General features: G+C 32.8%; 2 protein-coding genes and 1 long non-coding RNA gene across 3 annotated transcripts; 2 read left to right on the top strand and 1 right to left on the bottom strand.

Annotated features, from left to right (window-relative positions):
• Positions 1–2,071: 2,071 nt before the first annotated feature.
• On the top strand, positions 2,072–6,190 carry LOC133190721 (probable glutamate receptor). Its single transcript, XM_061326408.1, has 7 exons — positions 2,072–2,139; positions 2,269–2,421; positions 4,617–4,802; positions 5,049–5,155; positions 5,370–5,463; positions 5,644–5,898; positions 6,152–6,190. The coding sequence occupies exons 1-7, from the start codon at positions 2,104–2,106 to the stop codon at positions 6,188–6,190; spliced, it is 870 nt and encodes a 289-aa protein (XP_061182392.1). The 5' UTR covers positions 2,072–2,103.
• Positions 6,191–6,321: 131 nt separating this feature from the next.
• Positions 6,322–9,131, top strand: LOC133190918 (uncharacterized). The gene is made up of 3 exons (XR_009721630.1): positions 6,322–6,369; positions 6,442–6,692; positions 8,956–9,131. It is a non-coding gene; the product is annotated as an uncharacterized LOC133190918 (long non-coding RNA).
• A 1,755-nt stretch (positions 9,132–10,886) lies between these two features.
• On the bottom strand, positions 10,887–13,014 carry LOC133190919 (uncharacterized). The gene is made up of 4 exons (XM_061326603.1): positions 12,707–13,014; positions 11,921–11,984; positions 11,456–11,617; positions 10,887–11,303 (listed from the first exon to the last, which is right to left on the bottom strand). The coding sequence occupies exons 1-4, from the start codon at positions 12,890–12,892 to the stop codon at positions 11,062–11,064; spliced, it is 654 nt and encodes a 217-aa protein (XP_061182587.1). The 5' UTR covers positions 12,893–13,014; the 3' UTR covers positions 10,887–11,061.
• Between the last annotated feature and the right edge of the window lie 237 nt (positions 13,015–13,251).

Here is a 13,251-nt window from a genome sequence, read left to right as displayed (position 1 = left end):
CAGGCGATTGGGCAAACATGAAAAAAGACACTTTGTCAGATTGGATTAAAAGTATCAGATGGATGTAGAAATTTCGTATTAAACGCCTGAGGAGCAATAGGAATTCCATCTCCCCTTATGTTTTCAGTACGGAAGCCGGTAGGTGCCAGGTAGAAAAATATTTTATCTGGCGGCCGCCACTTAAATAACTGGCGCCAAATAATTTTCTGGCGGCCGCCAGATAACTTATTTATCTGGCAGCCGTCAGAAAATTATATGGCGGCCGCCAGATAACTTTCTGACGGCTGCCAGATAAGTTATCTGGTGGTCGCCAGATCTTTTTATATGGCGGCCGCCAGTTATTTATGTAGCGGCCACCAGATAATAATTTGGCGGCCGCCATATAATATATTTTTTCTACCTGGCACCAACCGGCTTCCGTACTTCAGTAATTCAGAAGTGAAAAAAAGAATTAGGTAGCATACACAATCAATATGTATCTGTCCAACTTGTCTTTGTTTGTAAGGCTCAATATTATACTTGTATTTTAGAGGAACTTGGATTTAATTCTACAAGTGATAATCCATATAATACTCATAGATCCCTTTCTGAGAAGGAAGTTCTTCAAAATCATATGTCAGTTTTAAATACTTTTAATATTCCTAAATATCAAATTGAATTTGAATTACCAGACCTCTATTGGATTCCATAAGTACATAAAAATCCATACAAAGATACATAGCGGGTTTTAAAAATGTTCTACAAAGTCTCTCTCTTTACTTCTCACCAAAACATTAACAGCAGTGAAGGAAAAACTTTAGGAATACTGTACAACAACACATTTTGGAAGTGGTGTTAATCAGAGGTGGATACTTAAAAAGTCCAAGGACATTTTGCAATAGAAAATTTGAAATCACAAAATTTTACCAAAATCGAAACGCATGTCTGCGCTTTATATAACCATTCCCCACGATAAATTAATGACCAGGCATCATAGACATGACATCATAGACAACTGCTTTTACAATAAAAATGGAACTCGTAAATTTATATATCTTGTCATTGGACATCTGTAAAATATTTGAAAACATTCTGATTCTACACACGTACTCCGAAGTTGATGTTAAAAATACGCTTGCCTTTCTGATTGACAATATTTTTGTAGAGTTTGAAGATCAGGCCTTCAAACAAACTCTTGGGATTTCCATGGGTAAAAATTGCACCCTGTTATTAGCAAACCTGTTTTTGAATTCATATGAAGCAGAATTTATTCAAAAATAAAGAAGAAGTCTTGCTGTTGCCTTCAATTTGACATTAAGATATATCGACGAATTAGCAATATTCATTTTCATTCTAACATTGATTTAATATATCTCTTTGAACTAGAAAAAAGACTCCACAGAGTCTGACACATTTGTTTCCGTATTTGGATATTTTATTAGAGAAAGACATTAATGTCAAACTAACAACTAAACTTTATGATAAACGTGGTGACTTCCCTTATTTATGCAGCAATGTACAAGAATCGCCAGCGTATGCGTTGTCTCTTAGTTAATCCGATACGCAAGAGCATGTTCTAAGTACGAACAATTTTTATAACGAGGCAAGCTGTTGACAAATAAGTTGATTATACAGAGATATACAGAGATATCAACAGTCTAATTTAAAGTCAACATTGGCAAATTATTTGGTCGATACAATGGCCTTGTTAACAAATATAAATAAATTTCATACAAATTGTTAGACTTATTTTCACACTGAATTTTCTACGGATTTTTCTGATTACCCGTTCATGACATGGAACACACAGCGGATGTGACCGGTCTTCATAGCTACTTATATGCAAGATTCTGCTGAATATTAATTTAAGTTCTGAAAATCAATATACTGAGCTAAAACATTTAAAATAGAACTATGATAAATAATTTATTGACTGACTTGTATGTGTTGTTTCTTATAATTACGATTTAATAGACCTTATATTTACAATGTTTCTTTCAGATAGCCCCATCGGAAAAGTTAATATTCAATAATTACTGGATTATAAGCATCAATGGCAATTATTTGCACGCCTTTAAAGATTCACTGATGGTTGATCTTTATGAAAAATATATTCTGTTTCTAATGACGTCATCAAAATCAACGTTCAATAGTGAATACGTAAGTAGTTAATGTAAAAGAGAGTTTCCTGTAAAGCTTTCTAACATGGAAATATTAAGATTGATTAAAGCTATGATGATATAAAAGAAATATTTGAATTTTCCTGGCATAATTGCACCTCTGTTTCAGTTTGAAAGTTCTAATCTGTCCCCAGCTATAGAAGAATTCAAAGAAGAAGTCAAAGTTCAATATAGGACAAATTTCACGATAGAAGTTAAAGATGAATTTAATTGCAACGAAAACAATTCAACAACGGACATATTTTTCCTAACAGCATTGCAGGTATTTTAGTATAAGTGTATAATTGAAGGTATTTTCTAGGTCAAATTATACCTACAAACGAAATGAACAGGACAAAATGATGTAAATTAAAATTATTTTGATATCACGTGCTATTGGAGTTAAAAGAATTTTCTATTTTCTCCCAAGAAAATCTGCCCGTAAGATTTTAGAAACGCTTTCAGCAAAATTTATTGAAATTTGGGAAAGTGTTCCTGGCTTCAGATCTATAAATCGTAGATGAGATCTCTATTGACCTCAGTCTCACTTTTTCAAAATAAATTCCTTTTTCTGCTAATGAGACTGCGATCAAAAAATGACCTCATCTAAGTTTTGTGGTCCCGAACATAGGCACTTGTTTCGTATATAGGGCATTTCTACTTATTTTTACCACAAGGTACCTAACTCAATTTCAGACACCCCCACTTCAAGCCAGTATTTTATCAATTTATCAATCATTAACCTACTTCAATAAGGCATAGTTCAGAATGAAATCGGAAGTCTCTGTTTTTATCGTACACTATACCAATAACCGGAAGTTCTTGTATCCCGTCTATAGTCTTAATATGTCATGAATTTATGTTTGAGGTATAACTGAATGGTTTACATTAAAGAGGATAGATCAAGGACGTCTGGAACAATATATCTGTAAAGAAAAATGTCTCTAGAAGCGAACGGTGTCTTATTGAAGTAGGTTAATGATTGATAAAATACTGGCTTGAAGTGGGGGTGCCTGAAATTGAGTTAGGTACCTTGTGGTAAAAATACGTAGGGGCGCCCTGAATATGAGAAAAGTACCTGTGGTCCCGAAGCCTTACTTACTTATCCTCTCCGTGCCCCGGAGGACGCATGAGGCCGTTCAACAAAGAACGCCACTTACGGCGGTCCCTGGCAACAACCTGCCCCTCCTTCCAGCTGCTCAAACCTAGTTATTCCCTTTCTCTCTCAACGGAGCGTTTCCAGGTGTCCTTTGGCCGTCTTCATCTTCTCTTTCCCTCAGTGACCCATGTGAGAGCTGTTCTTATGTGTGAGCTGGCTTCCCTTCGGAGGATGTGGCCTATCCATCTCCAACTCCTTCCTTTGATCGTCCTTGATAGAGGTATGGATCTTGTTCTGTCACAGTTGTTGATTAGATATCTTTTCAGGCCAATGTATTGTTAAGATCCTAATAAGGCATTTCCGATGGAATGTGTCCAGCTTTTCGTCGTCTTTCTCGGTGGTTCTCCATAGTCCAGAACAATACAACAACACAGATAAAACATTTGTGTTGAAGATCTTAAGTTTGGTCTTTGTGCTGTATTGTGCTGACTTCCATACTTTGGTAAAGTATGCAAAAGCAGTCCTGGCTAAGCCTAGCCTTCTCCCTATGTCTGCCTCAGTTCCTCCCGTCTTGTCCATTGTGGCACCAGGAAGAGAAATATTTCAACCTCTTCTACTTCCTTATCATTTAACCTGATAGCATAATTCTTCTTTCCATTCATTCTCATGCTTTTTGTCTTGTCTACATTAATTTTTAAGCCCGTATATTCAGCGACGTCATGCAATCTCCTGGTCTTTTCTTGCATGTCGCTGTGTTTGCTGGAAATAAGTGCAAGGTAGTCTGCATAATCCAGGTCTTCTAAGGTGGACAAAAATTTCCAACGTATATCTCTCTTCTTAATGTTGGTATTTCTCATTATCCAGTCTACCACAATGATGAACAGGAACCCAGACATAACGCATCCTTGTCTCACTCCTGTCTGTACTTTGAACCAGTCTGTTTTTCTTCCATTCTGTATGACACAACTGGAACTTCCGTCATAAATTTTCCTGATGATGTCCACATATACTTCAGGAATCCCATACTGCCTTAGTATGTCCCACAGTTTCTCTCTTATTATGCTGAAGCCTAGGGACGATTAAATTAGTATTTTGTCACAAACAGTGTAAAACCTGTGAAAAATCTGCATTAAGATATTCCTCTACAATCCAAAAAAAATTTATGCTACATTTTTTATAACCTGAGTTTTTTTCCTTTTAAAAAGAAAGAGGAAAGGATGCTTTTCATGTACATTGTAGTGTAGAAAATCTACATTCAATGTATTCTTTACTCTATTCTAATTCAATATGTATCTCTCTCAAAAAACATATTCGTAATCTTTGAATTGTACTTCATCATTTGCAAGCAACCTTTTATATATATTTTAATCTTCATCTAGAATTCGTTGAAGCAAATAAAATTATCATTCTCGAGCGTAACAGACGTTTACAGCACGAACGGAAACAACAGAAGCCTAGATAAAGTGGCAGAGTATAGTGAGAATTTGAAAATTTATGATCAACGACTTTTTAAAAATATTTTCAAAGATTTTGGAAACCAGAGTCTCAGTGTGGCTTTTGTTGCAGTACGTACCATACATAAAACAAATATCAAATGAATATTAAAGGAATACGCAGGATGTTAAATTATTATATATCTTATCTTTTTATTTTAAATTTCTGCTTTAAAATTAAATGGTTGATAATCTTTTGTCACCACGTCCAAAAGGAAATAGCAAAGTATAGGTTAATAAACGTTAAGTTATACACCAATTTTGGCGAAAAATCCTTTCAACAATACCCTAAAAGCTTTTTATAAAACCTCATTGCAGGCTAACCCTTACATAAAAAAATCTATAGATGCTGAGTCGGGGAAAGTGGTGTATTCTGGATTTTGCTATGACATTTTAGAGGATCTTGCAAAAGCTCTTAACTTTCGGTTGGTAAACAGAAGACATTTTGAGATTATTTTATATAATTATAAATAATACACTTGTTTCATATACAGGGTACCCCTATAAATACGAGTATTTTCTCCTTCTTTAACTTTTATAGAAGTAAACTTCAGATAAGGTAATTACTTAAGATGAAATTTATTGACATTCTTTATATAACTTTATATTATCAAAAATCACCTTCTTTATTTCAAAAAGTTACCATATTAAGGATTCAGTTGACGGCTTATATGGAAATCCAACAGACGATTTCTCTAATGCAACAGGAATGGTTGGAATGGTTATGCGAGGGGTATGTTTTAAAATCCTTCTTATGCACTTATATATTCAAAATCTAAACATTGATTTCTCTAATGCAACAGGGATGATTGGAATGGTCATTCGAGTGGTATGTTTTAAAATCTAATATTGTACTTATTTTATGATGAAAAAAAACCAAACAATTTTTGACTCTTTTTCACTGCTTCCTAAGGAGGCTGACATAGCTATAGGACCTTTCACTATAACAGCAGCTCGGCTCAAAGTTGTTGATTTCTTGACGCCATTCCAGGAGGAAGGAATAGGTTTTATGATGAGGAAAATTGACAGTCCTCCTCTGGAACAAATGTTTCATGTTTTCCGTCCTTTTAGTCTTGTATGCTGGGTTGCCGTGGTAGTTTCCATTGTGCTGACAGGCATAATTCTTTCAATCATTGCCAAGCTGAGTCCATATGCTGAACACAAAGAGGTATCTCTTTCTCGAAATTTGTGGATGGCATTAAGCTCAATTTTAGGGCAAGGTAAATATTTCATAGACTGTTTATTAATATTACTCGATGGACTCCGATTATACAGATACATTGCATATAGTCCATTTCAAGAACTTACATGTCGCTGTATTTTAAAATAAATTTCAATATAGGATAACACTGAAATGCACATTTATCAATTTAAGATACTAGTTCTGTGTCTCTTGAATATACATTCTCTGTCCGTTTCAGAGGATGGTCCTCGACCCAGATTCCTTCAGGGATATATAATATTAGGATTTTGGTGGATATTTATTACGCTGATCATGGCTTTGTACGCCTCTTCCTTGGCGGCATTTTTAACAGTTTCACTTTCCAATGCACCTTTAAAGAATTTAGAGGAGTTGACTTCACAGACACATTATAAACCCCTTGTTTTGCAAGGAACAAACCATTTTCATTTGTTCAAGGTGAGTGTAAATGTTGTTGCTGAGAGACACTATTTTTGAAATTAAACTTAACGGAAACTGTTTTTATTTCAGACTGCAAAAGGAGGGCTTCATAAGAGAATTTGGGAGATGATGTCTGACATGCCAAAGATTACAACTATAGATGAAGCCTTTACTTTGGTTAAAACAGGAAAATATGCTTTTCTATCTGACTCATCTGAACTCCGATTTGAGCTTCGGGATAAATGTGACGAATTGGAAATTGCCCAAGAATCATTTTTATTGACACAGCTATCTTTCGTCGTCCGCAAATATTTTCCAATTAAAGATGCCTTCGACAATCAGTAATATTTTCAAATTTTTAAAGTACATGTACTAGTATGTTAAAGGAAACAGAATATTATTCCTTTGACAATCAGAAAAAGTCATTTATTAAAAGAATGATCTTTAATTTTTAAAGTTTCTAAAACATTTATATATTTTTTTTATATATATTTATGATTAAAATTCCTTTTATTTCTGTGATTTTTTTGTCTTTCCCACAAAACAATATATATACATTTGCGGTTTCTCTCTATTATATGAACATACAGAGAGCAAATATCTTCAACCTGTATAGAGTTTTTCGGAGGTCATAGATCATTACGTGACCTAATCACACAGCGCAGTAATATCTACATAAAAAGACTTTACTTATGCTTTTCATGTATAAAAATGTACAAAATACGCAGGTAAAATAATAATCATTTTATTTACAGTGTAAACGAGTATTTAATACAGTTCTTTATCGATTTTACATAGAGAATAGAAAAGTACGTGTCATAAGTTTCATGTCTGAGCTCCATAGTCTCAATGTTTACCCTTATTTTTCTTGTAGACCTCTGAATGCTATAATGTTTTAAATCTGTTGGAAAATTACAATGTAATGCAATCACGCCACAAACAGATGAAAACACTTCGGAGGTTCGGTAGGTACATGTACCTGCCCATCATCGAGAGTGTTGTCTTAACAATGTAAGCTGTCGCCAGTGTCTCCGTGTCAACATCATAATAATTATGCCTTACTGAAATCGTAGATTTTATGTTTCTGATCAAATTTATTACTTGATTTCAAGTTTACTGGTCCGGACAAGTGTCTCTATCCATCCTATTCCGACCGAAATCCTCCAAGTCTTCATTATCAGATTTCGGACGTGTTTCTGGTGTTTTTTAACATCGAATATGGGTTCTCAGCAATACAAAAATTCCGTGACACCAATATGCTCACTATAATTGATCACAAGTAGTCTTTCACAGAATATTCCCTTCAAAACAGAATCCTTTGCCAGATGAATTTGAAGCGTAACCGCTTTTCAAGCCGTGCATAACTGGTCAAAATCTACGATGAAGAGTTTGTGCAATATTTATATTCGGTTATATTCGATTTTCCGTCTCAAATGTATATATTATTACGTAATAAATAAAAAGTTTAAAACTTCACTGGGAAATGAAGTGGGTCGGTATGTGATCAAATTTTCTGAGAATGGCCTTCCGCCTTCACAGAATTTGATCACTTGACCGACCCACTTCATTTCCCAATGAAGTTTTTAAACTTGTTATTTATTTCTTAAATACAATGATTGGTCTCAATAAATCATGATTTGAATATCATATCCGGAAAGTAAAGGTCATTGTGTCATTTGAGTTAAAATTTTGTTTAGCCCAAATATGAACATGTATCTTCAAAGTCACAAACGAGAATGACCTGATACTTCATACAATTTTCTTGCCTTGCTAGGTCATTGTAGAATCTTAATTTTGTCAGAAGCCTATTTATGAAGCCTGTCAAATATAATTTCAAGGCACATTTATTTCATACTTTTATTTTATACTATATGCAGTTATTTTAGTTATGTGTTGTGCTTTAATTTTACATTAACATCATATTTTAAAGGAATTGATCACAATAGCTATCGGTTGAACGTTTCCGACCCCATCTTTAAAGTCAAAATTAAGAAATACTTTACAAAATAGCAATTATTGAGCTGTGCCTTCTGAGACGCTAGCGTGCATAAAGTCATTCGTACTGGCGTTCACAAAATTGTCCGATCCATAATTTTTAAGCAACAGATGAAAACCATTTGATACTTTATATTAGATATTATTCTCGCTTAAGAAGGATCTTAATTCAATGCATTGTGACATCTCAAACGTCAATGTTGTCGCAGTAAAATGTACAAATAAAAAAAAATTGATCACAAGGACATAATAAGAAAAACACGATACTTTATTTTAAAGTATTTTCTTACTTAGTGAGAGTATAATATTAACTAGTGTCATACCTTGATATTAAATCAGAAGAAAATCAAATGACGCTGAGCTGAAACAGAAGCCTAAAAATGGGAAATGATACTTAGAACTGTTAAAGCAATTTTTTCTTCCTCAGACAAAGAGATGTTGGGAAATTTCTGTTTGAACTCTGACATATCCTTGCATCAGTATCTTTGAATAATGATGATTAAAAGATAGGCCTTTGGTGTTTCCAGTTATAAGCAATATTTTGACCAGAAGACAATTAATCTTGCTACCATATTTTCTGTTCATATACGATATACATGTATTTTTCAGCATTATGAAAATGGTAGAATCTGGAGTAATCACGAAGTTTCGACGCAAGTATTGGAACCACGCAGATTGCTATCATTCTCGAATTACCGGAGGAACTGAATTAAAGTTTGAGAATATGGGTGGAATTTTTATCGTTTATCTTGTTTTTATTTTGCTGTCCTTGGTATCCATGGTAACGGAAGTGATGTATGTTCGCCGATCATGCATGCGTAAAATAACAAATGAAAAATTAGGAATGATGGAGGATGAAAAGGCAAAAGATTATGTTGAAGATACTATCCTGTAGTTCAATTTATGATTGCATCAATATTTATTTATGTCCTTAAATTTTAATTGTCATTATTTTTATCAAGACGTATATTTTTATACTGTTCTTAAAATATAGGTAGATGGAAATTTAAATCAAAAGTTATTAATGTCATCAATTATACAACAGGTGTATAAGCTTTTAATGCCCTTATTATTGCCTTATGCCTTTTATTGACTTACAACCGTCGGAAGTACGGTTTTTGTTGTTGGTTTTTTTTTGGTATTTCTTTAATGACCATTGTAGTCTGTATTATTATTTGAGCCACTCGAAAAAAAAATAATAAAAACAAGTCAATAGCTGGCAAATGAAAAAGGATAACTGATGAATTTCATTCAGGCATTTGCAAGTTTGATTGCAAAGAGACTGTGGAACAAGGCGTGCAAAATGCCTATAGGTTTAATTCATAAAATCATAATCAATTTGAGAGTGAACTTCTTATTATTGAAAACTTTTCTGCAAAAATTTTTTTCTCGGCATGAATACTTCTATTATTAAAAAAAAATTAATGTGGTATTCCGGGTTTCGAACGCAAGCAATAAAACTTTTGAACATCATTTTTCTTTGAGACTGACACATTTACCATTACGCCACACAACTCATAACAACTTTTAAAATTGAGGGAAGACCCACTTTCATAAAAATTGTGCTATAATATGAGGAAATGATCTTTTTGCCCGCTTTAGTGTGTGTATACTATTTTATAGCCAAATAATATCAATCTTTGTGGGATTTCTGCAAATTGTAGAGATTATTCCTAAAGTATACGTTAATGTTAGATGGAATATCAAGGAAAGTTTTGTTATAATTAAGAGTTAATTTTTTCACCTTCTTATTTGTCGTATCATAGGCATTTGACTCGCCTAATTCTCGTATCCTCTTTTTCTTCAAAGAAAAAATTGTCTCCATTTTGAAAACATTAAATAATTATTGCTGTTTTGAGGTCTACACGATGATTTAGCCACCTGAGGAGTACAATATTTACCCATCTATCGTAATTCCAGCGTGGGGAAAAATCCCAGCAATTATTGTTTCATTACCTATATATGGTTTAATGATTAAACGATACAAAATTGACCATTTCTTGGTTGTTTACATGTATGTATTTTCAATTTCTTAAAAAAAAATTATGACTCCTGGCAGAAATTATTTTATTTGTTATATATACAAATGAATATACACTTTATGGCAATTTTGTAATTGTATATTGTACGTGCATGTATACACGTTTGTAAATATTGTCTGAGATTAAGTAAATTTTTCAAGAAAGTGTTTTAATTTATACACGGTGAAAAATTTACATCTAATCAGACTGCATATTCATTTTTACATAGGAGTATATTTTACTCTTGGTCAGTGGCGTATTGATTTTTTAAAGAAATTTTACCTTTCACCTTTCTTACTTTCATTCTTACGACAAAATGTGTGAAGAAGGGAGAACCTGATCCCAATTTAGTTGTATTTAAAAAAAATGCAATCAAGAATAAATTTAATATCAGCGTTTTATTTATTAAATAATGCAAGAAACAAGTAAATTCTATACATACATTGTATATAATTCTTTTTTTTAATACAAGAACGAATTACAGTATCCATCATTTCTTGGGAAAGATATGTAGTATGTATTCTGTATACATAAAATGAATAAACTGCTGTAAACTCCTTATTCGTAAGTGTTTATTTATTCATTTTTTGTAATATACATGCATATATGTATATAGCACTTATCTAATTGTGTTAAATTGATCATTGTGTGTACAGTCACTTTCATGATAAGTTCTTTTATAGCACTTAATTATCTATTGGTGTTGATCATTATATGTACAATCACTTTCATGGTAAGTTTTTACTGGTTTGTTAACTATCGTTGTAAAACCCTTCTCCTTTAAAAATTGAAGAACTTCAGCCTCATAGTCTCTTTTAAACACTTCCGGGTCACGGGCGAGGACGAAGAGTGTGGCCTTGACGTTGTCGCTGACTACAGCGTATTGGTATTTATTTTCACTTCCATATGTAGCTGGCCCAAGCTTGATCACCCAATCGAAAGCACAAATCAAAACATTGCATGAAAATAAAACTACTCAAACAAAATAATTTTCTTTTTTCAAAGTAAACTTGGGTCTTTCGAATAAGTCTGTAGTAAGATTGTGTCTGATGCACATAAAATGTGCAACAAACACGCATAATACTTACAAGGGGCGTCAAATATAACAGTCTCCAAATGAACTGAAAGTTTCCCAGGGGTGCCACTAGGAGTAGCATATCCGTGAATTACCTTCAGCGGTCCAGTGGCAGAGTTGAGGCGCTCAGAATTCAAGACCGTGATATGACCCGATCCATCGTTTGTCAGTGTGTCTGTTAAAAATCAGCAGAGAAAAAAGCATATTGCTTCATAACCAATGCATTTTATTTATAGTTTTTGTCTGAAAAAAATTAATGATACTAGTAATGGTTTTCCTCTTTAGTCAATAATTAAAACTTTAATTGTTAGTTTTATATGACATAAAAAGTACTAGTTAATAATCATGGATTTTCCTCTTTATCAATAAAAATTTAAAAACCTTAATTGTTAGTTTCATACATGTATGTCATAACACGATGATACTTTCACTTTAAAATGTAAACGGGCAAATAAATATGATGTTTTTTTTTACTTACAATCAGCAGTGACGCAGTATGCACCTCGTTCAAAAGTAGCATAAATAGACTGACTACCATACATCTGTCAAATAAGTTCGTAGTGTTCAAATTATATCATAGATAAAATAATAAAATGAATATATGCGAGAAAACATACTCATAATTATTTTTTTTCATTACATTAGTGTCTAAAAGTTTGCTTTTTTTCCTCATTAAACTATAGAATTTTTTAAGTTTCTGCAATCTTAAATGTTTTGCTCTTAACTTTGTGCTCATGAAATGACATTATACAATTTCAGTGTTCCAGGGGTGAGATCGATTTTAGTTTTTATAAGATTTTTGTTCCACTGTGCTAAAGCTTTACTTCGTAAAAATTATTTATTTCACTTTTGTATTTCAGAAAAATTTTATATATTGTAAAATAATTTTTGAATCAGTAATCGTAAAAATAAAAAAAAGCTTCATAAATTCATATACCTCATCCATTTCTTAATACAATGTAGATATTCTAAATAGATTATATAATACCGGTATTCTACCATTAAAAACCTATAATTTTTCTAAAATTGTTATAGAGAGCTGGAGGCAGCATATTATTTTCGCACTGTATGTTCAAAGATATCTGGGTTGTTAATTACTAAATGAAATTTTCAAAAATATCGTTTCAAATGTGAGAAAAGGATCTATCATTAAAAAAATGTGAAAAAGAAAATTATTTACAAAGACAGAGATTCTTTAAAAAATCCTAGACAAGAGAATTAGAGGTATTTTTTTCCGTAGCCACTTTTCATTATATTAACAAACCTGGAACCATCTTCCTAAATATTTTTGAACATCAAGCGCTGGTACAGGTTGGACGGCGGATCCAAGAAAAGTATCAATGAGAAAAGCCGATGTTAAATTCACAGCAAAAAGGCATACACAAATTATGTTTCTGATCATTTTGAACTTCTTGCTCTCTGCAATTACGATATACAGTGACCTTCCCATTTCTGGTATTGGACTAATATATACTCTTTGGTTCTTACATAAATCATTAGTATACAGACCATATGTACTAACACGTGAAATTCCTCCTTATCTCTGAAATCATGTTGGTCATGTGCAGGGGACATTAAATACAGGAACGCTGGAGGTGGTTGGCTTGCTTACTTTGATAACACGGAGGACGTGTTTTGAAAACTTCAAATTGCTCTTTAAAATCCTTAAGTTTACACAATACTCTTGATTATGAATTATCAATAATTTAACACTATTACATGTAATACACTGAACTTCTTAGATGTCACTACAGAATTTGTGATTAATTTTCAGTTTTCGAAAAAAATTATTGAAATTTTAAAAGGTTA

This window comes from Saccostrea echinata, unplaced genomic scaffold (genome assembly GCF_033153115.1).
Source record: "Saccostrea echinata isolate AGI-Se365-2 ecotype Australia unplaced genomic scaffold, CSIRO_AGI_Sech_v1 ptg000022l, whole genome shotgun sequence".
In the NCBI taxonomy this organism is placed as follows: domain Eukaryota; kingdom Metazoa; phylum Mollusca; class Bivalvia; order Ostreida; family Ostreidae; genus Saccostrea; species Saccostrea echinata.
This window is presented reverse-complemented; position numbering and strand designations above follow the sequence as displayed.